Source organism: Neodiprion virginianus, chromosome 1, assembly GCF_021901495.1.
Source record: "Neodiprion virginianus isolate iyNeoVirg1 chromosome 1, iyNeoVirg1.1, whole genome shotgun sequence".
In the NCBI taxonomy this organism is placed as follows: domain Eukaryota; kingdom Metazoa; phylum Arthropoda; class Insecta; order Hymenoptera; family Diprionidae; genus Neodiprion; species Neodiprion virginianus.
In genome coordinates this window covers 30,010,624-30,036,412 of record NC_060877.1, presented here as the reverse complement: position 1 = coordinate 30,036,412, position 25,789 = coordinate 30,010,624, and the positions used below count along the sequence as shown (strand labels likewise).

The following is a 25,789-nucleotide window of genomic DNA, read 5'->3' as shown; positions in this document are numbered from 1 at the left end:
AGACACTGGGCTCAGTCTTTTAGTAAACAAGTTGATGCTGCGAGGGAGATTGGTGGGAGAGGCATAGAGGGAGAGAGAGAGAGAGGGGAAAGCGAGAGAGGGACTGTAATAGACAAGGACGGAAGGTCCATCTGTTTGAGCCGAGAATTTCAAGAAGGCTGAGAAGCAAGAGGAGAAAATATGCGGTGGCCCAGCCACCGACATGTGCCTCCTGCAAACGTGTGATATGCTCAGGGACGTGCCTCCTGGTAATGAGGCCCGGTATTTTTAAGTTAATGTTTTTTCCACCCAGACGCGCAGACGCGCCACCAACAATTGGTTAAACAACACCGCGGCTGTATCGCTAAAAAATATTATTACCGCTAGCGTACGGAGTCAATGGAAGTGCACACATGTGCTATTCAAGACGTATCGTTTCAGCTTAACCGAGCACTCGAAGTCTGCAGCGTGTTGCTGAGCGTAGCGCACCTTTACATTACCCCAAAATAACTCGCGATAGCGCAGCGTAAGCTAAAATGATCCAACGCGGCAGTATGCATATCAATCATGAGAATTAAATTGACCGCGTTTAAGTAGGGTCTTTGACATCGAGTTAGACGACGAGAGTTAACTCGTCTCCATTCGCTAACGGGGTTTCGCGTTTCCCTACTTTGATCAAAACAACTTCTGCACGCCTGGTGCAGTTGCTGATTCGCGAACGCGATCGAGTTCCGTATACCATAATCGCCAAAAAACGCCTGCACGTCGCGATTATTTTCTGGACCATTTGTCCAAAGCAACGAAGCTGGTGGATTTCAGTACCGCGTCCCACTTGACTTTTTAATTATACACGCAATCAAGAAAATACGTCAATACCGCTACCGCGGAGGCTTGGCCGCCGATGCTGTGACCGTTCGTAAACAAGCCAACGTGTCGTCGTCCCAGGTACCACAGCGACACTCTTGCTCTCTCTTTCACTAAATTATCTCGGTTTTACTCCGACGGACGCCTGTTGGCATTGTTTTTTTTTTTTGATTCTTTTATTTTTATTATAATTTTTTAAATTTCATCATTATCGTTTCTGTGGCTCGGTTCGAACGTGTTTGTTTACATATTTTAACCAGCTTTTCAGGACCTCCCGCATTTAATTATCCTTCAGCGATATTATAACGAGCTGACCATTTGCGCCTCGACCTCTTGTATTTCTCTTTCTATCTCTCTTTCTCTCTCTTTCTCTTCCACGTCGCTTTCCCCTCTCCGTTGAAAAGCAACTCCGCTCCGCCAGATCTACATGTGTTTAAAGAACTTGTAGCTGGTGTGGTAAAGGCCGCGCCCGCCTCGTCGACCAATCAGAGAACGACCCCCAGCGTCTCGTGTATACACACTGACACGCGCTCGGTAGGTCTGTTTATAGCAATCTGAAACCAGAAACTGTCCACCGTGCACAACACAGATAGCTGCTCTTGTGTAAAGAGGATCACTAAAGTTCAGGCTTATAACTGCAAGCTGACGATGAAACGTTGAAATAAAATTATTACCCTGTGGATCGTGAATCTTTGTCTGGAGACGGAAATCATTGGAGAAAACTTTCGATCGAATTTGTCAAGTAAATCCCCGCTGTTCGTTGAGGCCTGACGATGGAATACAAGACACATGTTTTCGTTGTTATACTTTGACTCGATTAAAAGCTTTCTCTCGATACCGTATTCATTGCTCGTTAGCTCTATTCAATTTACTACTTGTTTCTGGTTGTTGTTTTCGTTTTCGAGCGCTTTTATTCAGTCTCTGGCTATGCAATGCCTGGAGCGCCGCTGGAGTGTAGCTTCGAAGGTTGTACGAACCGTGTTCGTACATTAGTTTACACCCAACATTCTGGGTTACGAAATAATACGACAAGCGTATAGGCTAACTCAATGATATAACTTTCGAGGCGGCGATAACAAGTGTCGAAATAAGTCGCAAACCCGCTTATGCAATCTCGGTTGCAAAGAAAAACTTTACTGTCTTACGAACTGTAATCCATTCTGCATCACTCGACATGGTCGACCTCTAATATACGTATGCGGTACGGAAATATATTTTGAGTCAATTTATCGCCCCACTGATACCGATATCTTAAACTTTGTTCACACGACACGGCATTTCCGCTTCGTAAATGCTTATTCTACGCGTGAATTGTAGTGGCTATAGTACCGACTCAATACAAGCATCGTCTGTCGTAACTTGTTACTTTGGAATTGCAGAGGAGGGATTGCATCCCGCAGAAGAGTAAGGCGGCAATTATGATGTATAAAGCACATTGCAAACGGTAATAAGCGGTTTTCGCAACTTTCGAGATTCAACTCACGCCGTAGATCTAAACAATCTTCTAAGTATAACAAAACCTCTTTAGTCGTGAGGAATTCAACTATGTGAAGTGAACTTTTAACCGTTGAACGATCATCTGTCCGAGTGAAGAATAGAATGTTATTTCAAGTCAACTGTGAACAATGGGTGTTGTGATCGATTCTTAGTTACGACTAGAGTTCGGAAATTGAATAATTCATTCGTTCAGCCTAGATTTTTAGAATCGACGGATTTTTTTTTTTTTTCGTAGCTATTGCACTTAAGGAACAATTATCATAAATACCAGACCGCAGAAATCAAAAATAAATTTTTTTATCAAAACAACGTGAGAGAGGTACATTCGCTTCGAGCACTTCATCTATATAAACCCAGACAATACTTGAATACAGTTATCCTGTTTTTGTTGATAAACGTCTTTCATAATTAACGTCATTAACTTATATCACAGCCGGCAAAAGACCTTAAGATTCGCCCAGCGCCTCATTTCGGATCTCTTGATTCAAGAGTGATTTTCGCGCAAGATAACAGCAAAGCTGCGTCTTTTCGCAAAAATATTTCGCGCCACGAGGCCTTGATATTCCTGAACCGCTTTCTTTGTCACTCGAGCGAGACCGCAGCAAATTGCCTTCGAAGGTCCTCCGAGCCTTACAGAACTGTGGGTCCCGTTAAATGCCGGTTTTCAACAACATGTATACACAGGGGAGCTTAATAGCTGGTGATAAGCCTGCTCCAAGATAAGGGCTGGTGATGCGACAAATGTTGTCTTAGAGTTCTAGAGTCAGTCAGTTGCCGATTCCCACTCTGACCAGAACAAACTGCTCCGCAGTTGAAAGTTACGTAAAAGCAGCGATCACTTACAAGCGATAGTATACCTACACGTACCTATAATCGTTGTACCAGCGGTGTAACCTTGGAAAATGTTCACTGTTTGAACGCTTGATAAACCCCGCGTATACGGCATATATCGGTGCTCACTCTTTGTACGCGCATAGGTGATGAATTTTGGTCTTTGGCCTGTTATATACCGACGCAAAATTGCGCCCTCAATTACGTCAGAGTTTGGCGACGGCTAGCACATGTATATAAAATACATCCAGAGATACATCTGCACGTTATACATCCCCCAGGAGATCGCCTACGAGTTTGTCTAATTTTAAAACGTTGGCAAAGAAACCGGCGCAGAAGTCAGTTCGCAAGGATCACTCGAAGGAATCACTTCTAAACATTCGGGCGTGATCGTTGATATCAAGAAAAGATTTTTAAAAGGTCTATAATACACCGAGGGATTAATTGCGTTACGTAACCGATCTTCAACATGTGTCGCAGCGGTAAGTGTAGGTCTTAATGGCAACTATCTGAAACTTATCAATCGTCCTGGAACGTTTATTTTTAACTTAAATTTAGCCACGATCAATTGATACCGCTAAATGATTTAGTTACGCAGCGCACTCCCGATAACCACGACGATGATGATGACACTTAATTTTATCAGGCGCTTAACAGTGACTGTAAACAAAATCAATCACCCACCCGACAGGCCTGCAATTAATCCCATTCATCCCGTGACACTGGGTCCGATTTTTGTTTTACCTATTTTTAGGAGCTAGCGTTTTCTTGCCGTGTTCGTCGTCCCCCTCCAGGTTCAAATAGTATACATTCGAGAGACTTCTCCCAATCGCCGGTATGCAAAAAAATACTGTAGCGAATTGTCAACAACGATTGTTAGGAGGGCAGTGACGCGAATGCCGTACCTGTTTAAACCAAGAACATTGAGACGTCGGTAGTTCCAATGAAATCGGTCTAATTTCACCATACCACGTAATCCACTGTATCCGGTACGATACATATTGATGATCCCCGTCGAGTCTTTAAACTATCATTAACTGATTAGTCTCTAGCTGTAACGAAGGCTGGGAAGACGTATATTCGGTAAATTCCGAGAAGTCTCTGGGAATTAACGTGGCGTTTTCGGTCGAAGTATTTAGTATGTTATTTTGAGATAACGAGGGTCCCAAATGAGGAACGCTTTGTGCAAGTTTAGTTTGGAGTGTGCGGCAGGTAAAAAAAATACGAAGCCAATGTGCCCATGCTCCGCAAGTAGCAATTACGCTCGGTTTTGTGTTAATAACGGACAAGTATCGACGCAACGAGGCAGCTGCTGGGAAAATTGCGCTCTCGCTTTTAAACGGAAAAAGTAGAACTCATTCTTGTTTCAGCCTAGCGGCCTCACACCTCGATTTATCTCTCACATACTTTGTGCTCGGCTGTTTTGCAAGCACTTGATATATTGTATGTTGATATATTATATGATCTACAATTGTCGATCGTGAACTATCTTTGGCACGAGTCCATCCAAGCTGAACCGTATTACAATATATCTTTACACCAAGAGTAACCATGGGTTCAAAGTAGCTTCACGATACGACGCAACTGTCTTTCGGTATCCGACTGTGTCGATGATTAACAAAAAAAAATCGAAACACCTTATTGATGCAACAGAGTTCGGACAATAATAGACTTCGGTTCGTTAACAAGCGCCAATCATGAGTCTCGACTATCGATCGGAGTGCAAACACAGCCGCGAACGCATCGTAATTTATTTGCTTCACAGTACGTCAGAATTGACGATCCGTTAAAGTTATTGCTACTTCTCGATGACACGGTGGAATAATGAAATAATACCAAACGTTTAGCGATTTGAAACAACGTACCAGGCTCCGAGATTCTATGTATTATTAACACCGCGTCACAGTGACTTATTGCATACGGTGTTTTCTACGAAATGACGAACAATTATGGAACAGATGTTATCTTCAGAAAAAAATCATACCACTTAGTATGTAATTATCTCTCTGTATATGTGTACAAATGAATGGCTGCGAACAGGAAGTAACAGAAGAGATTGGAGAATTCAAATGTGACGAACCATCAACTCTAATGTAAGGAAATGTCGACAGTAGCAAATTATTTCGACGCGTTCAAACTAGTCGAACTTTAAAAGTTAATATATTAGTTGTAGGAACTTGAATCGGTCCTTATAATATGTACACAACTTAATTATGCAAACATGGATTTTATTTATACGACATCCGTCGTCGCCATGAAATACAAGTTGTGGAATAGGCATGTAGCAATCCAACTACGAAAAAAATTACGACATCGTTTTTTATAACGAGCTAAACCTTTTTTTCCTATTTTTTTCATTGCAGAAACCGGCCAGGAAATGCCAGCGAGAAGCGGCAACAAGGCTAAGCCTCCACGCAGGTTTGCTGGGGTTGTCGTCGCCATGGCAGGTTTGCCGGCCAGGGGTAAAACTCAGGTCGCACATTGTCTTGCTCGGAGGTTGAACTGGAACGGCGAGTCTGCTAAAGGTGATTTGAAATTAGTGTAAGATACCCAATCCCACTCGCGTCGATATTGTTATAGTACAGGTATGAGGCTCGCTTCGTGTACATAAAGAGTCGACAAGCCATTCAACCAGAAAGCCTTTTCCTTATTGGAGAACGCGTTTTGCTGCAGGGTATAGCGAGTGTATGCTAGTCAAGGTGAAATTCCCGAGTACCGCACATGCGGTATCTCATTTGTAATTTTACTAATCGAGTGTAGGCACAGCACATTATGTTGGTAATCGATCGTTGAGTGCAGCAGCAACGTCATATTATACTCTACGAAATTCGTTTCGAATCCGTTTAACGTCACTCGGGATTGTTTGCTCTTTGATCAATATAAGCCAAGTTGATACAAACGTCAGTCTTTCGGTTAGTAAAAGAAAGCGACCCTAGATGACCATTCCTCTCACCGTTAGTTGCGTTATAGTGTGTTCGTTGTATACAGATTATGGAATCGTGATGTTCCGTGAATGAAATATTCCAGACGCGTGTAGATCGTTACATACGATATCCTTCATTTGAAAAATTTACGATGAAAATACGTTTACAGTTATGCGTGTCAGCGTGTACCGCCAGAAACGACTGGACATGTACGCCTCTCATGAACTCTTCAGGCCAGATCATGCCACCAATGTGGCGATCAGGTCCCTTGCTCAGAAGGACGCCATGCGGGACTGTGCGTCTTGGTTGGCCGCTGGGAATAGTCTTGCTGTAAGTATTCATCGATCCTAAATAAGAGCAACGAAACTGGTGTCAGCCCATACCGGGTCAGAAAATTCCTCTTACAATTCGTAATTTGAATTGGAGGAGATCTTGGGGCGAAATTCTCCATCGATGACCTAAATATATCAGATTAATTATGCACACGTGTATAAATCTGAAATGACTGATAAAATTATTGCGCAAATATCTGTGATCCAAAAAAGTTCTTATTATACAAAAATTGCAGAGAGATTGTGAACACCCCGTCTGACCTTTTCGCAGTAGAGTATAATTTGTTAAGTTTGAATAAATGCACGATGAAGGAAAAAGTAATAACGAAAATAAGAATAATGAATAAATAAACCAACTAATAAAAGTAAAGAAGTTGAATTCTAAGAAATTAATCTGAAACGGCGGTTAAGACGGAGCAGCTTGGGTATATCCTACGTTTTGTAAGCCTGTAATTTGCTTCATTCGTATGACCTTATTTAACGACATTTAATCACTACTACCAGGATTATAAATAGTTGTTTTTCAATTCCGTGGTGAGTCTCTTATAGCACATAACATGACAATAAAAATTGATTGTAGAGTTCAAGATCAATTGGCCAACTTAGCAGTAAAAGGAAAAAAATAGTCTGACGTAGAAGATGTTAGTTTTATACAGCATGTATATCATTTGATGAAAGCAGGGTCTTTCCAGCTATCGCGTTGTGTTTAAACAACAGATAACTTATCAGCTTTCACCGCGATGTTTGGCATTGCGATTTCTTCAACTACAGATAGATCAATTTCGTTGTACTATATTCGTACGTTCGACAGCCTCGTACATTTACGATAGTTGGCTGTGATTTTGTGTGACATTCCACCCAAAAAATTCCGTTATTCATTGATTTCCAACAATTTTTAAGATCCTAGACGGCACTCTGGTGACCCACGAACAGCGAGCGGAGGTCTTCGACTACTTTTCCGGCCAACTTGGCTACCGCGTCATCTTCATCGAGTGCGTGTGTTCCGATCCTGCGTCGTTGGAACAAAATTACCAAGGGATCCTAACGTACAGTGCCGACTACAAGAATATGGACAAGGCCAGAGCGGCCGAGGACTTGCGTTTGAAGGTCGCCCATTACGCCCAAGCCTACGAACCCATGGACGAAAAGACTTGGCCCAGGATCACCGTTGACACTGGCAACATGGATATCACAGCGCACAAAGTTAGCGGTCACGTCGAGACCAAGATCTTGGGATACCTTGGCAGCGTCAGGATCCAGCCTCATACCCTCTACTTCTCAAGGGTAAGTGTAACGATGCCGTGAATGCGTGCTGCGAGCAGTTGCCAGGGTTTGTTCGAAATTCTCAAAGTCAAACATCTTTTCACGTCTGGTTTTTAGCATGGGGAGAGCGAGTACAATGTCCTCGGAAAAATTGGCGGGGATGCTGTTTTGAGTGCTCGTGGAGAGCGCTACGCGCAAGCTTTGGCTGCCCACATCAACGGCTTGCACGTACCGGAATTACGAGTCCTTACTAGCCGACTTCGGAGGACCATCGCGACTGCTCGAGGCGTTGAAGCCGCCCAAGAGCACATTTCTGAGCTGAACGAGCTCGATGCCGGAGTTTGCGAGGGACTTTCCTACGAAGAAATGCAGGAACAATACCCGCAGGTAATTTTCCGAACTTCTGACACCATCGGCGTAATGTGTATACCTTCTAGCAAATTTATGTATAAGAGAACCGCGAAGCTCCGAACGGTTTTTAAAGGCGCCACAGGTTCGGTGACGTGAATAATCTTTAAGTTTCAAACGCATAACCGTTGTTTGCTGCTAAAAGTGCTTTCACGACTTTGCGTTCTCAAGCACACGATATTTCCCGTCGATGCACGATTCTCATCTTTTTTTCCCCCCTCTTCTTAATTCTTTTCTTCCGACGTGTTTCAGTGCGTCTTAACTTTTTGGGGTAAAGTTAATATTTCTATTAATAAAACTGACGTTATTCAGGCTTTAGAGCAAGATGAAATTACGGCGTGAGTCAAGTTTGTGGAAGACTGTAAATTTGTCAAAGGCGATGACAGTCAGCTTTTGTTAACATCCAGTTTTCGCCCACAATGTGGTAAAGTGTTTCTGCTAATTTATCACTGCTTTGTGTACTTCTATGTCAGCCTATACTTGGTAATGTCAACTATATCACTGCTTGGAGTTCATTTCAGATGGAAAAATAACTCTTTTCCACAATAACAACTAAAGTAGTAATGTAGAATAACACAGACCTTGGTGTTATTCTCTTTCGATTAACGTCGAGCAGGACGAACAACTACAGGATTCAAACCACGTTAAATTAAAATTTCCATCATTGCAGAGTATCGAGTTCCACGTTTTTCGAAGAAAAATACCCATACTATTTTCGGAACGACAGCTTAGTACCCTATCCAATATGCCATGGCTGTTCTGCAAAAGCCTTTGGCAATTTTTCGTCGTCTACTCACCGTCACATATTTATGTAAACGTTTTTCACTATATGCATGCACGTAAAGCATTCTTGTACACGGATTCTGACTTGAAAATCCTCGCCCCGAATGTCTTACCCCCACAATAATCGACTTGGCGCAAACTCGACTATCACGTTACTCCACGTGTTGCACTGGTACTAATAACTAGGATATTTTTCCAACCACGCAAGGTGTGAGACCGCAATTACTTAGCGTTCTGTACATAAATATGCCCCACAGGGGTAGGCCGTGACGAATACGTCGTGTCTGTAGTAGGTCATGATGATGAGAATCTGTGACCTAGTTTTCTAGTTCCATGTATACATATACATATATATACAAGTAGACGTAAGATACTGACAATGAACGAGCCGTGCCCGAATAATCAGCGGAGTCTGCGCAACGAAAGCCGTGGTATCGTCGACTAGGTGTAAGCGATTGAAGACAAACGGCCAATAAATAACGAGATCTTTGTCTGAATGATTGCAGGAGTTCGCCTGGCGTGACCAGGACAAGCTAAGGTATAGGTACCCCTGGGGCGAGAGCTACGTGGATATAATGCAGCGGGTGGAACCAGTTTTGGCTGACCTTCAACAGGCCACGAACATGCTGGTGATATCTCACCAGGCGGTTTTACGCTGCATAATCGGTTTTTTCATGGACAAAAAACCCGAGGAGTTGCCCTACATGGAGGTCCCACTGCATACGATAATCAAGATCACTAGCCGCGGGTTTAACTACGAACTCGAGTTCTTCAAGCTGCCGATCGAGTGCGTAAACACCACCAGAGTTAAGCCGAAGAATTGCAGCGTTAACAGGACTGCCGACGATGCTTTGCTGACGGTGCCGGCTCACTTCGACATACCCGATCCTTGGAGGAATCCAGCCAGTGGTCCGACCCTCGTCCAACAACACTGAGGGCAGGACAAAGTCTCCGAAAAGGGTTGTACCGACCCTAAGCAAGGCTCATCGAAGTCCTCGAGCGACAAGTGCTCTTCGAAGAGCGACTTCGCGGTCCCGTTGGATCGGAGATAAAGTATTATATTTAGATGTATTTCGGTAAATGACTATACCGAATATCGAATCTGAGCTTTTCTTATCATCTGTTAGAGGATTCGGAATAATCGGATTATCGCGTACGATATAATATTGAGGAGTTCTGTACGGGTTTATTGTTAATCCGAGCATCGGTATTGAAAATTTGGAAACCAAATTTGAGTAACGATTTAATTTCTGATCGGGTTGACTGCTCAACTAATTCGACAATTCAACCAATCGCCACTTATGTAGACTTGGTAGGAAAACCACGGTGATGAAGTTAGGGGTTGAGTTGGATTTTCATCTGATAGAAATCCGTAGTACACGGATATAGACCGACGGCCGAAGAATATTGGAAATTTTGAGAAAGAGTCAAATTGATTCTTTTCACCCTCGGTCCATTGAAATTAAAAGGTAAATTATAAAATCTGGTAATATTTGAGGCCAAATACAATACCATTATTTGGAAAATCCTGTAATATACACTTCCCGTAATTGAACAATAAGTACTACATACCTGTGTATGGTGTAACCAAAAAATCAGTAAAATTCTACAAATGTTTTTCAATTTATGCAGTGGAGAGTAGAAAGTAAACAATTAGATTAAAATAGCTATTAGTGACTATTGTAGAAACGAAGACCGATGATGCTGGTTGCCAAGTGGAATGGTTGGTGTTGGGATTCATCTAGTTGAAAGGTAAAATGGTAAAGTATCGAACGGCAGTATTTCGGTGCCCACTGCCTGAGCCTTCTTCATTTTTTAGTATATGGTACTTAGAGTAGTTTATTTTTAATTTATACATTACGTTATAGAGTGTATTTTAATATTACAAAAACAGAAGAAAAAAAAAACCACTGACAAGGAAAATATGAAAAAACTGATTTTATTGAAGCAAATATCGCGTAGATTATGAATACATATACGGTATTTGAGGACACATTTAAATCTCTATAAAATTTACACAGCTTATTAAGAACGGGGATGCTATATACGAGTCCCGCGCAGTTAAAACAGCCTGTAAACAAAATTGCATATTAGAATAGCGTATATTTTGCGGGGCGCGAATACGCGCGCCGAGGCACATAGTGTGGACACGATATATTTATTTAAATCAAAGTCCATATTTTTGGATAGTATGACACAATACATACATATACATGATCGATGTGTTATTCCTATTTAAAAGTCAACGTTGCATTTTGCTGCAGAGTGATGTCCCCCCCCCACCCTACCCCCCTCGCGTAGAAGCTAGATTTGTACTTTAAGAATAATGAATTTATTTCACAAAAAGCCGCATGTTACGAGAATGCATAACAATGCGAATTTGATAGTAAATAGATTCCTCTTGTAAAATAACATACATTCAGGAATGATCAGAAGAAACGATATAACGTAAAAAATAGCTGAGGTGAAATTGTTAGTTAAGTTTTAAAGGTTTAGAAAACTCGCAAGTTATGTTTAGAATTAAAAATTTTCTGAACGTTTTGTAGAGGATTCGTGAGTAGGTTTTCTTGTTGAAATGAACTGTTGAATGTATTTTATTGTAAAAAGTTATCAATATACAGATTTGTCTTGGGGTTGTAAGGGAAAGTCATTTCTTCATCAGTCGTGACTAATGAACGCCAATTATTAATAAGTAACCTATAAAATATCCGTGATGCATGCGTTATACTGTATTATATATTTTACACGTATAGCCCCCATAACTTTGGGATTTTGTTATTGCCATAACTATTTTTATCATTTCAATGTAGTACATTTTATGATAAATATGATAACAATAAAGATTTTCTTTTTTTACGATGACATTAACCGCATTTAATTTTTTTGCATAGCAAACTCGAGGGTTCGTGTTAACACATGCATGAAGACCTCTTGCTACACGAAGACAAATGATTGGTACAGCCTACCAGTTGACGTTCCAGTGATGAAAAGTCATTGAAACGTTGGTATCTTGGTAATTATAAAGTTACAACATTCAAACTACGTCTGTATAATTGACAAACATCGATTTATCTCACGTTTCCGAAATACCCGAATGAAAGTATAATAATTGTTTTTGAATTGTCGCAAACAGTCGTCATAACGAAGTCATTATCATTCCTGTGTTTTGTATTGTTACCAAAATCTAATTGTCATGTGTTCCATCGTTAGTAGCACCGAGATCGAAAAACAGATAAGCTGATGATGATTTCTTCGTCGTTTTCCATTTTGCGTTCTCTCCAAGTGTTAGTTATAGGCAAACGAAAGCATGTAATCGTCATGTGGTTTCTTACAGCCTAGCTGTACGATGATCTTTCTTAACGACATCCCGTACATTGAACTTCACGGAAGCATAATATTGTCATTGTCGCGTACAATCTTAGCCCATAATCAATTATGGAACAGATCCGAGAGAATTAAAGAAAAAGTAGCTGCGTTGGCGGAGACCACCCCATGTACAGGTATTACATACAATTCCCAACACCAGTTGAATGCGGATACTGATATTCAGAGTTCAACTGTGACGTCGTGACATATTTTCAGAAATTTTTTGCTGAACTAGCTGAAGCCGCAACTCAATTTTTAACCGACATAATTTGTTTGTTTAGCAATTTTGTTGATGTGAACGAATGATATACCTAATGTATAAAGTTATGTATCGTAAATAACCATCTTGCGTTATTGCGCAAAAAGAGGTGAGATATTCAAATTTAAGATTCATGCAAAAGCTATATTCGAATAAAACGTAATAAGTAGATTGTCGTAAGCGAAATCCTGCATTACGTACGAAAATTTTGGGAAGAGTATTCTTAAATAGTGATTACGTTGGAAGTTAGATCCTGCTGGACTAAAAAAAATATGAAAATTAATTCCATCACGCAAATTCGTTCGTACAGGTATGAGTTAATGAAAGTTAAATGACCTTCCGTCACGAGCGTCGAATTATTTAGAGAAGTTGACGGTCACACTGTTCATGCGAAGTTGTCTGAATAATAAATAATACGAATATACAGGAAAAATTAAAGCAAACAATATTCTTGAAGGGGTCAGGGGATACGAAATGACGACAAAGTACGTTACGTATTATCTTGTATAACTATTTTATCGGCTAAAAGAAATAAACTATAGTTTCAGATATGTGAGAATGTAGACGCATTAGGAAGAATGAGAAGAAGAATTCCAATTGTAGAATAAGAATCGATTAACCAATATCGGTGTAAAAAAAATATGTTGCTTTAAAATCATTAGTGTAGCCTGAACTAAGCTTCTATGGCAAAATGTTCTTACTGCGAACTGTCGTGTTATACATATGTACGTACACGATGACAATTACCATAGAACTTTATCGTCTTGTACGCGGAAATATTCTTATTGTTAGATGATTCTTTTCCGGACACTCGCGTGACAAAATTTGCATCGCGTATTGAGAAGAGACATTTGTTTAATTCTTCTATTCAATAATAACAATCACGACATTGTCTATTGTATAATAATGCTTATATTTCACGTGCCAGAAAAGACTGTGAAAAAACCGGTAACTGTGTAAAGAAGAAAAATCGACAACAGCTTAAAAAAGGGGATTGAACAAGGGTCAGAAGAGAGTGAAGTAGAAACAGAGTGAAAGAAAAGTGTGCTTAAGTAAATAATTTATGAAAATGTCGTCCAGTTTCAAGAGCTTCCCATTCAAGCTGAAGTGGTCACCAAGTCCCTATTTTGCTAAATTTATACATCGCCAACTATGGGAGAAACTGAGGCAAAGTGAGGCAGGTCAAAGATGTAATGAACAAAAAAAAAAAAAACTGTATTCATATTTATTTTAAGGCACGTACTCGGCTCGAAGAATTTTTTTATTTGTATTTTATTTTTTCTGTATATAAAATTTTTCTTATTTACAGCTTTACAAGTAAAATACGTCCATCAATAAAAAGTAACAAAAGAATGTCATATGAATGAACAAACATAATCGTGTCGAGCTCCACGTACATAGGTATTGTTAGTCCGCCGGTGCAGCGTCTATAGTAAGAGATTTAAAAATAATTCATAGTTCAGACCTTACATATACATAATATATAACGTAATACACCCGGCGTGCATGTAAAACGTGAAAACGACGCTCCGATGAAACGGAGAATACACAGGTCAGAATGGCATAATATAATCACATTCGTACCTAGAGTACATAAAATATAACGTTATACGTGGATTGGCGAGACCTTAACCCCCCCGCCGCTCCATTTTGCGCGGCAAGAAGGCCCGATCGACACGGACAGCGCAAAAGGCGCGCAACGCAAAGCGGATTCGGTCGAGAGAGTCAGCTGATGCCTCCCCCCCCCCCCGCCGCCAGAGCCACTCGGTGGGCGAGGTGGGCGCAAGCATATTGACGATTTAACGGGTAGCGCGAACTCCGAACGGTGTTCAAACTCGCCTCGCGTTCAGACGAGACGCGCGTCATATCGCAGAAAAGCGAAAAGCGCGAACGACCGGCCGGCCGCTTCCTCGACCGGCATTACAGACAACGATTGACGGGTAATAATTCCCTGTGAATATTTAACTAATCGGATTTCATCGCGGTTAGTTAGGTTAGAAGTTAGCTCTCGCATCTCGCACCTGCGGGCAAGTCGAAGCGCGTCTCTCGCTGATCGACGGCGCATGTGTGCTTGCGCATCGGTGCATTGGTTTTATAAAATTTTGCGCTTCGCGTCTACCTATATCCGTCAGGCGCAGCGTATGCGGCTAGCTTCATTGTCAGTGGCTGAGAGTTTGTTCAAACCTCCCGGGCTGACGCGGTGTTTCTGAATAACTTCATTATCAACATGAACGAAAAGGATCTCCATCTCGCACAGGCGATGGTCGACATGGAAATAGACGGCAAGAGGCCCAAGAAAACCAACGTTTCACGAATGCAGGACAAACAACAAACGTTCAGGTATGTCTGACGAATCTGAAGGAAAGTGCTGAGTTTTGCTTTTGGCAATACTTGCGCGTTTCTTTTTTCTCTACACCCCTTTATCCTGCGAACTTAGATTTTTGATTTATTCACCTTCGTCGCAGCACCGTCGTTATATGCTTAATTTACCGATTAACATTATATGCACCGACGTTATCCGACACTGATGAACGATCAAGTCGGAACAACATAATTGGCTTCGTGCCACCGACTTCGTCGGACTTGTAAATGTTGCTGTTGTGTTATTATTACTGTCATTATTATTGTTATCATACCGCCGCTTCGAACGATCTTGGTTTTAATTTATCAAAACTACCTATTTGCTAACAGGATATGCCAGCAGATTGTAAGTACCGTGTGCAAACTAATTTGAAATTTTAATATTTATGATGCCACCGCGGTAGATTCTCAGTTCTTTGTTAGTTGATAGGAATAACTACCAGCGTAAAATATACAAAAAGAAAAAAGAGAAAACACCATCGGGTTACGTTCTCGTGTAATTGAAAAATTCAAAGTCGAAGGTCACGTTGTTCGTTTAGTTAATTTTCAAAATGTATACATTACGTCCCGTATCCATCGTAACGTCCGGTATGGTCTAGTGGCTAGGATACCTGGCTCTCACCCAGGAGGCTCGGGTTCGATTCCCGGTACCGGAAATTTTTTGATAATTTTTTGTCTTGTTTATGAAATACCACCACCCCCCCCTCCCCAGTCATTGTCAAAAAAAAAAAAAAATGGATACAGCCAAAAATGCTTAGACGCCATACAGTCCATATGATCATATTTTTGAAACTATTCGCTCGCTACATGTTACCTGCATTCTTTGCACGGAGGAACGAATGCACAGTCTGCATTGGTACAGCAGAAAAATAATATAATAAAGTCCCTTTGAACCCAAAAATAAACCGCACAAGCAATTTTACAACGTTCATACATTAATAATCGTTCGCTTCTCTATTGTTGCGATACCACGCTTATTCACCATTGATCATGTGCGATGGTGGTGTAATGGTCAGCATAGTTGCCTTCCAAGCAGTTGATCCGGGTTCGATTCCCGGCCATCGCACGGAAATTTTTTTTATTCTGTTTATTTCACGGCCACCATATGGTCTTTCAGGCTTTGACATTTCTTCACTTTTTTGAGTGAATATAGATTTTCATATTAGAGCGAATAGCCGAGTACAAAATAAAACGAAGGAAATATTACAGTCCGTTTGAATACGGAAAGAAGAATAATGTAGATTTTACCTCTCCTGTGGTGAATACATGGCCAGCACTTTTTTAGAGTTAAATTGTGGCAAGATTTATAATTCTGATAGTAAGTGTTTGAAAACTATTACTAATAGTAAGAGTTACAATACGCTTAAGTAGATCTATCGCAATTGATGTAGATTTAACTCCAAAAAAGTGCCGTACCTACATATATTCACCACAGCAGATGTAAAATCTACATAACATTTTTTCCTTGAAGATTTACGAGGGGCGTGTTATCGTGATTGGCTCGCGAGAAATATACCCCGTGAGTCTGTCGATTCGTTCAATAAATTTCCAGCCGGGTCGATTCCAATTTTCGGAAAGGGGTCGCAGGGCATTCGCGTGATTCGCATGACCAGCAGAAATCGGTCACCTGCTGATGTTGGTAATAGCTCGAAAGTTCTGCACATTATAATTTTTGGGAATCTGTGTCAAGGATAAAATGGGCAGAATTTATTCAATCTAGGCGGTTCGACACTTCAGATTTGTGACTTCGGTCATGTCGTAGTTGTAATCTATTATGCTGCGGCCATGCGGTTGTCACTGCACGAGGCAGAACACTAACAATATAAAACTACATTCTCTACTTTGCCGAAAGACTTACAATTAGCCCCCGGCTATAACACAGACTTACACTCACCCGAAATCGTATTTTAACAACCAAGCGTAACGCGTTTATACTGCGGTCCAACTTACAATATTTTTCAACCAAAGACATTATGTGATACCGTTATGCTTCATATTATAAAACTATCAATAAAATCGTAATTATGGAATATTTTTTTCCTGCAACGCCGCGGCTTGCATCATTCCTGCGATAAAGTCTTTATATCCTGACGTGATCTGAAAATTTTAACAATAACTGCGCATAACAATGACCGCAACGCAGACTTGTGCAAATATAAAATGCAAAGCCTGCATCGCCGGAACGTGACATTAAGCCATTTTCTGTACCTATAAGTTGCGTTTTTAAAGACGAGTATGGACCGTGCACTGTTCGAATGGCAAAGTGTACGACTGACTGGCAACTGTACATTATACATGTATACAAAGACGCGATTGTGTTTGGCGAGCTAGAAGCGCCGATATCGATCTAGTTTATGAACAATCGTCTTGCAGGAATATATATCTATTCCTAGATACGCGGACAGGTATGCTTACTTGCATCTCAGCTTCCCAAGAGCTTCGAAGAACTCGAATCGAAGTCAAGGTTCCGGTCTCAATTGACTTATCCCCTTCTATAGTTATCGTATCGTACCTGTCGCGGTTTAACGTTGCAATTTATCACTGCACCAAGGTACATGTCCGATTTGCGGTTTATCTTTTCGCTTGACATCTATAATAATTGTAGACGAGAAATAAGAAAGAAAAGAAATAATCTACTCAATTCATATTTATATGACACGTATGTCGCGTGTAACGTTCATTCGTAGCTTTTACAATTTTCTGTTGTTTTTCTCGAATTATACCGAATACGGAATCCAAAATGCATTGACACCCATTCGTGAATTGCAATTTTTCAGCTTCGGATAACATTCATCCGAGTAACTCGACATTGTTTTAAACTTTGAACGCTTTGAAGACAACGCGTTTTATGCTTCGTTATAACCGTAATTAAACTATCTGGATTCAGTACAACGATATAAACGGAAATAAGTTTACCATCTCGTGCAACAAAATTACAAGTACCGAACGCTCAGTTACCTTGCTAATATTTTTTATACCTATTTGTTATGCGAAGTGAATGGAGCTCCAAAAGTCTGTTCGCGGTGTTTCTTTTTTGGCAATGTAGATTCTTGCTAGAGTCAAACGTTACTAGGTCAGTGTCCCCGACAAATGTAGATAAATGTTACATTCGCGTATGGTACCAGTGTTTTATTCTCTCATTTTACAGCATTTATTAGAACTTACAGGAAAACGTTCTTCCGCTGTAGATTACACGATGCACGTTTCTTCTCTTTCGATACTCTCTTATCTTTTACGACATGAACATTTATTTCATAACGGAGAGTGAATCCGAGAGAATTTTTGCACGAAGATTGTTTAGGAATACCGAAATTTGGAAATTACATCGATTACTGCAGTAGCATAATTTCTCAGCCAACTTGCAACCTGTTTCTAATGAACTTTTTCGTTTTTCATGAAGCGAATCGCAGACTGCTTTATCGGTCGAGCTGCCGGAGCCACGAAGGTAAAAGAGTTTCTGACTGCACTTTGTAGCTGGCTCCATCTGCATGTTATTTTAACCCCAAGCAGTTTTTGATGTTATAGCTAGTTTTACTTCTCCCTTTTTTTCTTCATTTATTTTTGTTATATTATCGATGCTCTCGATCTACTCATAATTTGTCTAAATCACTTATTAGCTGTAGAGCGAATGCCTAATTAACGCTGGTAATTAGTACGATTGACATTTTTTACGCCTCTTCAAATTGCACGTTACAATTCAACATATAAGTGTGTCAAATATTTATTCTCTAAATTGTTGATATTTTTTCGATCCCCGTTAATTTGCACGATTCCAGTACTTTAACTAGCTCCATTGTTACGTATTGCTTAATAATTTTTTATAACATATACAATAGTCGTTACGGTTTGTTCCGTGAACTTTTACTTTCAATCATTTGAACACTTAGAAGGTATGTTATCATATATTGGCACGGTGGAATTACCTTTGCACGAATAATTTGACAAAAATTTCTTCTTTCACGTGCAACTGGTATTCGAGTGTTTACCTGCGACTACTTTTTCCGCTGCATGCATACGCGTGGCCAACATCCGCCTTCGGAACAATCGAGCACACACTTGCGCCAATGGCAACGGCTGTATAATTGCTTGCTTGTTCAAGACAACGACAACCACCCAAGCTTCTACAGTTCCGGACAATTAATAATGTCCGTAATGCGGTACCGTGAACGCCTGAGGAGACTCGGGGATCCGACCAGAGCGTGGGTTTACACCTCCAGTACCATTAAACTTCGTGCGCGGGTCAAAAACTAGAAAGTTGCATTTCGTCTATAAGACTGTCGGGATCGGGGCGATGAGGTAATTCTAGCACACGGCCTGATTTCCAACCACCTCAAGCTATCTTCGTGACAGACTACTCGAAATATTTCACTCCAAAGCTTGGTCTCGGCGACGCTCATCCGTCGAGACCGCGTCGCCTGGCGCATAAATATGAAGCACGTCTTTCACCGTCACCGACGATGTCGTGAATAATTTGCGTCAAAGGCGACACGATCGAACCGCAGAAGGGTGGCAGGTCAAATCAATTCCTCGAGTATCCGTCGACGGCTTTTATGCAGCGCGCGAGTCCGAGGAAATTCGCAGAGTGCATCGTCGCGAAGTGCAATCGGGACGAGCGACGCGGAGTCACGTGACGTAATAACACCCGGTTGTAATTGGCTCTCCTCTCAGCGATATATAACTGGACAGGCGAAATTCACTCCGAGAGCTAGGCGGAAGTGGCCGTCGGCGATCGGCCTCGAAGACTCGAGGAGAGGCGAGCAATACGGCAAGTGCTGGGTGGGACGATCGAATCGTCAACACACTTTCTCGGGGTTTATTACAGTTGCGTTCCGCGAGCTGACTAACTTCGCCCAGTGAGTGACGTCGAGGTGACCGGACACTCCTCGTCGCTCATCCTCGTCTCCGCGGCGGTCGAGACCTTCGCACCTTCTCACCTTCGCACCTTCGGCATCGGGATGTCGCTCTCCCCGTCAAGCAGCAGTGGATTCCATTCGTTGGAGGACCTTTCCGTATGGTGAGCACGAAACCAGTTAAGACTCTCTATCGACGAGGTTCTTTCGGACTGTGCGACATTCGGCAATCGGACGTCGATCGCAACATGCGTTTGGAATGCTGTTTTCTACGCAAACCAGATCCAATGGCGTTTTGCCGAATGTATGAGCTTGTCGGAATTCAGCTTCCTTTCGTCATGTTTTCCCGTTACATTACGATACCCGCACCTTCAAAGTCTGACCGCCTGATTGACAAGCTTTTATTGTGTGTTCACAACGATGTATTCTGATAAATTATACACAGTTACAAGTTTCCTTCTACTTGTCGATGTACAGCTGACTGGTTTTTTTTTCCTCCGCAAAACACACCAATGGGCGTTACGCGTCTACGGTTATTGTTATTTCTGACAATCTTGTGTCGGTTTGACGAACCGCTTGAATCGAGGTGTACGTCAACTAATCTTGTGGAGGTGGAGAAAATGTAGCGAGGTGGACTGCACGGAGGCGTCGTGATCCAGAAACTTGAAATATCAGCAGCGAACGATACGCAAAAAGGTTCAATTTCACGGGAAAAAATGTTGTAATCTATATTGTCACAAGTCTGACGTTTGAAAAGTCGGCATTTTGACTGTTCGGTATTATCGCAATTCAATATTTTTCCCTTCGTATTCGTGCCCATTCTCAAAAACAAAAACACGTCGGTATAAATTTATTTATACATTGTTGCGGTTTTAATTTTCATTTTTCTAAAAGACAATTTTTGTATTTATCGTCGTTCTACATTACTAACTGTCCATAATTTGACTTTCGTCATTTCGTCCCGTCAGCTTTTTGATCTTTCGCATTTATGTACTCTATCCCTTCTTCATTTATCTCGTCTGATCAGCTTGGGCTTTTGAAAAACAATCAGCTCAATACAGTAGCAACTATTAATATCGCGCTAGCAGAATAAGCGGAGTTTTTTCACTGCCAGGTGTGAAGGTTAGCTTAAGAACACGAATTTCTTCGATATACTCTTGCAGAACCTACAAAAGTAGTTCCACCTCGATATGTTCAGCAAAACGGTGAAATCCGTATCACGAATAAAGAGGAAGAACCATCTGTCTTGAAGCAGTTCTAGAACTATTATTCAGGGCGCAATTCTGGTGAAGTTTTGGCCCCCTATATGAGTGACTCCCGTACATTCCTTTCCATTCGGAATACCGTCGGTAATTATTGGATTTTGACTACACGGCTTGTCGTCGAACAATTGGATTTGAAGACAAGTAATCAACCGAATCAAAGTCCATGAAAACGGACGAAAAATTCGAAAAGTACATGTCCGCTCGGAGGGTACTTTTTTGCATAATGTGACAGTGATTTCCGTGGTCATTGGTTACTGAAACTTGATAAAATTGTCAATTGGGTCGATTCGATAAAAAAAAGACAAGCAGGGACGGTAGCGAATCTGGAGCGAATAGGTAAAAATGTTGAATTATATAGTAGCTAAAGAAGGCTGTGGGTCAACAGAGTTCAATGTGCGGCTCGCCGTTGTATTTTTCAGGTCTACGTTTTATTGCTGACCACACGTAACTTCAGTTTAAAATCGTTCGCTCGAAACATTCCCATGGTGCTCTGTGGCGCTCTGTGACGTCACATTATAAGCATTACTGCACCTTGGAACACGCATTGTGCAAGTATGCATATTACAAACAATGGATGTATGTATCCGATCAACCACGATAAAGTCACATACGTCTAGAGTTGTTCACGGATTAGATCGACCAGTTTATTTCTTGGTACAGATTGCCGATGATACCTATATGGATATTACATGTATACGATTGCAGCGAAAGTATAATAATGGTTGTAGGGGTCGAAGTCTTGTTGTTGTCATCAAGGATACAGCATGGAAGAACGACTCAGAAGTTCAGTGGAAACTACTTACTCGTTAATAGAACTCTTGTCGTTTGTGAATGTGTAATTTTGGACTTGGTGCTAATTCCCAAGGGTGTGCCGTGCCGATTTTAATATTAACTTGTGGTATAAACGTAACTGTGATTGATAAATGTTCAGCGTCTGTTTTCTGGTTATCTGTACAGAGTATAAGCCGCGCTCTCCTAGTTACTGATCAAAGTCTCTTTGCGGTGCTAGCAGGCATCGGGCTCATTGTGGGTATCTCCATTTGGGATAGACCTATCGGAATCGCGCAGTTTCGTTCGATTAGCCGTACGGTACAAATATTGACGTACCTTCAACGAGTAGATGTGATAAGCAAGAAACACGCGCGTCGTTAGGCATATAATTGTGTTTGTCGCGTGAGTCAAGCGATTAAAAATGTAATCAGAGGCAAAGTCAAACTAAACTAAGTACATTGTCGCATCGTCGAAACTGTTAAGAGTAGATGAAGAAATTTAAAAAATTAGCCGAAAATTGAGAGTGTTCGCGAAAAATCGTTCGGGCATCCATCGTGACTGGTCAATGACACACGCTTATGTGTGTAATGACGCATTGTACGTATAGGTGTGTCACGGCGGTCGATATTGTATGTATAAATCAAAGGGTTATCGAGAAGTTCGCGTTATCTATGAAATAATTTGCGCGCGATGGTGGACGCAGCTTTGTAAGAACTAACTAACCAACGTATATAGAAATGAACGTTGCTTGTCATGAAGGGCACGAAGGGCATCTTGAAGGCAGTGCTTCGCACGCGAACCATCTTTATCAACAACGGAATCAGGTACAATAGCCGTTAAATTATTTCATCATGCACAAGTGCGTTACGTGTACGTTCTATCATAGACGTGTAACACTGGCATTATAATTGTTGTGTACAACGACCATTTTTCCCGGCGCCTTGAAATATGGCTGTGGATTTCTGTAGCGTACGCGTTGTAAGTTCACAGCTCGATTTCATTCGGTTTTTGAAAAAATTCCGTCAAATTTCACGCGGCTCGCGTGATTATCGATCGTTCGATAACTGTCACACCGACACATACGACATATCGTTTCATATTCGATCCTACGCTTTTTTTGTCCCGGCGTCGTTAAATTATAAATCGATCCAATGTCACGCCGGGCGACTTACGTAGGCTCGGACAAAGGCTAGCCGTTAGCTTTTTGCCGTGAAGCAAAAACTAGCGTCGAATGCTTAAATATGTTTGCCTGAACGTCCCTAGATATTTTTCTTTTTATATATCTGCTTACTTTTTTTTCCCTCAGTGTCTAATAATAAGTGGACGTGGTGAGTGAAACTGACACACAATTCGGAGATCACATCTGATCGTTTTATTTTATACAAAACATAAAATTGCATTGAATCTGACATTGAGTAAGAAAAATTATGGAGAGGAGAAAAAAAAATTGCACTGCCCGGGAATCGAACCCGGGTCGCAAGAATGGGAATCTTGCATGATACCACTACACCAGCAGTGCTCTTGGTACGCTGACTGTATTAAAGCTTCATATCTGCTTAAAGCTATGAGATTGAAATTTACCGTTCAATTTATTTCCTCATGAATACATTGAAAATTTTATTCCACCGTATAAATTTGGCACCGTATATTTCACTTGGTTCAAATATTTTATTCATTATAAACCATCTGAGGTATTCGCGTATAAAGTATAAATATACGAATCAAACAATTATATTTCACTTTGAAATAAAATTTCTATCTAATGCTTATAATCTATTTCATTTCGAATGAAAAAATTATTTTCTTCCAAGTTTGCACGTATCCAGAGTTAGGTCGGAGATGTAAAAAATTTGAGTGCGATGGCCGGGAATCGAACCCGGATCAACTGCTTGGAAGGCAACTATGCTGACCATTACACCACCATCGCACATGTCTGAAAGATGAAAGTACGTTTTATTATTCAAATAAACATGAAAAAACATGTAAAAACATTTCGATGATTGATATATTCAAATACACATCGTCCAGTCCTCAGCCTATCTACATGACATTGCAGAGTTTCGTATAAGTAACCAGCGACCAAGTCGTCATTACGTAAAGTTTGCCCTCCTCACTTCAGATCTATGTATAGGAGAAAAAGGAGAGAATCAGTAGAAGAGTAAAATAAAACAATGATCAAGCACTGCAACACCTCCGGAGAATGAACTACCTCATTCTCTCATAGACGAATATAGATGAGGTTGAGAGTTCATCTCGGTTCACGGCTGCAGCGAATCACCGTGTATATTCTCAACTTTATATTCAGTTTTACCTGGCTCAAATCACTTTTCGGCAAATCCTGCTAAAAAGGTTCAGGACTTGGAATTTTTCGGGAGTGACAGTCGTTCCCGAGTTTTCTAAGGATTGCAGAGGGAAAAAACGGGAGTTGGATGTTAAATTGAACAATGAATATCTGTCGAAGTCGTATGCTTAAAATCCTTCGTGAAATAAAGATTTCGAGAAAATTACGTGACTAAATCTGGCTTATCTCTAATCCAGTGAACGTATTGCAGTTTGAGTTAATTGAAAGTGTTCAAACTACGAATATCCCCTGAATCCGCACAGGAATATTTCACTTATGAAAACTACTAAGTAAAACTCTATAATTCTTCCGAACGTATAATCAAAAAATCGGTTTCTTTCACTCTAGAAATCATCCGAACAGCTTCGTTGTGGCAATTAAAGTTCGTGGTGAGAATTGTAGTTTATTCTTTTGGTGCTTTCATGTAAAGTAGGTAGGAGTTGTTTGAAGGTAGGTAGCTTCTGGTAATAAAGATAGGTATATAATAACGAGTCATCAACGTTCACGGTCTTTTGTCTTCGCTGATGTGAGTGGCGTTAAGAATTTATTTGAATTTTAAGGGTATTCAAGTTTCTATTATGTGGCAGAACTATAGTAATATAACGCATTCAATGCACAATATATGCAATTTGAAAATACCGGAAATTTCTCTCGTGAGATGTATTACATATTATATACATATTACATATTATATTAAAATTGCGAGCACGAGTAAACGTGCCTGAGAATGACAAGTTTTGGAAAATAGAAATTCGGCAGAAGCTAGAGAAGTACGTAGAACCGGGTCACGAATTAAAATTAGATTACCGAATGGAACCAAGTGATTGTGACTTGCGATGTTCCACGACTTTTTGTGTCATTAAAATGCAATTAGTACGCAATTCTCGCAGCTTTTAGGTATATTACGATATAAAAGTAGTCCAGATGTGTCGACACGACTGTGGAAAATTGTTAATCGATGCAGATGTTATTAAGTTCACCTGTTATTTTCAAGCTGATTTCACCCGCAAAACTTTTGTCCAAGAAAGTCGTGTATTGATCATCGAGGAATCGGAGAAATTACATGTTTCTCTCGCGCGTCTATTACACTTACGTTTTACAAACGCCTTAACAACAAGCTAAAGTAAATTTATCGGAACAAACAACGAAACTAATTTATGTCTATTTTCTTCCCTAAAACTTCGAAATAACTTCTACACAGAAGAAGTTAATGAGTTTTTCGTTAACAACTTTGTCCGCAGGCTTAAAAATACCGTTCAGACTAATTTCCGTTATTCTATTACACTGTAAGTCTAAAAAGCGGTGTTCACGCAATTTGAAGAAGAATGACAAATATTGATCGGTATTGAAGAAGTATCATCACAACCGGGCTATGAAAAATCGAAGCAATTGTTGATGCGGACAATGAATTATTGCATCTGTGGTTTCCCCCGAACCCACCGGAAACCCTTTCTTCCGAGTCCCTAGAATGCGCAAACACGATTTTGCGACGGTATGCATATACGTTGCACTCCGTACTTCTTTTCATCGTCAGTATGCGTGCGTGACGTGTACATATAGGTTATTCACGATCTAAGGCATTGCGTAAGCCTGCACGCTGCAGGCGCCGAGGGCTTACACTTATTGTTAGCAATAGTCTACGCTTATCGTTAGCTAGTTCGTTAGTAACATAGTGTTGAGTGTAACTTTTCAAGT

At 40.8% G+C, this 25,789-nt stretch overlaps 2 protein-coding genes, 1 long non-coding RNA gene and 4 other non-coding genes across 15 annotated transcripts in view; 4 read left to right on the top strand and 3 right to left on the bottom strand.

The window, feature by feature from the left end:
• Nucleotides 1–11,743, top strand: part of LOC124296696 (6-phosphofructo-2-kinase/fructose-2,6-bisphosphatase-like) — a 41,533-nt gene extending 29,790 nt beyond the window's left edge. For 3 of the 4 annotated variants that reach the window (XM_046746956.1, XM_046746957.1, XM_046746955.1), the window contains 5 exons: nt 5,535–5,696; nt 6,265–6,425; nt 7,328–7,711; nt 7,808–8,077; nt 9,388–11,743. In XM_046746956.1, the coding sequence (XP_046602912.1) occupies nt 5,535–5,696; nt 6,265–6,425; nt 7,328–7,711; nt 7,808–8,077; nt 9,388–9,816 (1,406 nt within the window). In that variant the 3' untranslated portion in view covers nt 9,817–11,743. Of the gene's footprint in view, nt 1–3,470; nt 3,654–5,534; nt 5,697–6,264; nt 6,426–7,327; nt 7,712–7,807; nt 8,078–9,387 lie in introns of those variants that run through there. The other variant, XM_046746958.1, reaches the window with a different exon arrangement.
• Nucleotides 955–15,959, bottom strand: LOC124296707 (uncharacterized). Its single transcript, XR_006906442.1, has 3 exons — nt 15,850–15,959; nt 9,033–9,036; nt 955–965 (listed from the first exon to the last, which is right to left on the bottom strand). It is a non-coding gene; the product is annotated as an uncharacterized LOC124296707 (long non-coding RNA).
• The window catches only part of LOC124296701 (NAD kinase-like), a 39,274-nt gene continuing 27,825 nt past the window's right edge, over nt 14,341–25,789 (top strand). For 2 of the 6 annotated variants that reach the window (XM_046746964.1, XM_046746963.1), the window contains exon 1: nt 18,292–18,312. Coding sequence is in view for 3 of the 6 variants with exons in the window: in XM_046746974.1 (XP_046602930.1) it covers nt 14,734–14,846 (113 nt within the window). In the remaining 3 variants the exon portion in view is untranslated. Of the gene's footprint in view, nt 14,847–18,290; nt 18,313–19,697; nt 19,882–21,780; nt 22,578–25,789 lie in introns of those variants that run through there. The other 4 variants (XM_046746974.1, XM_046746965.1, XM_046746976.1 and 1 more) reach the window with 4 other exon arrangements.
• Trnae-cuc (transfer RNA glutamic acid (anticodon CUC)) lies at nt 15,452–15,523 on the top strand. The gene has a single exon. It is a non-coding gene; the product is annotated as a tRNA-Glu (tRNA).
• On the top strand, nt 15,862–15,933 carry Trnag-ucc (transfer RNA glycine (anticodon UCC)). Its single transcript has one exon. It is a non-coding gene; the product is annotated as a tRNA-Gly (tRNA).
• Trnag-ccc (transfer RNA glycine (anticodon CCC)) lies at nt 23,202–23,272 on the bottom strand. Its single transcript has one exon. It is a non-coding gene; the product is annotated as a tRNA-Gly (tRNA).
• Trnag-ucc (transfer RNA glycine (anticodon UCC)) lies at nt 23,609–23,680 on the bottom strand. Its single transcript has one exon. It is a non-coding gene; the product is annotated as a tRNA-Gly (tRNA).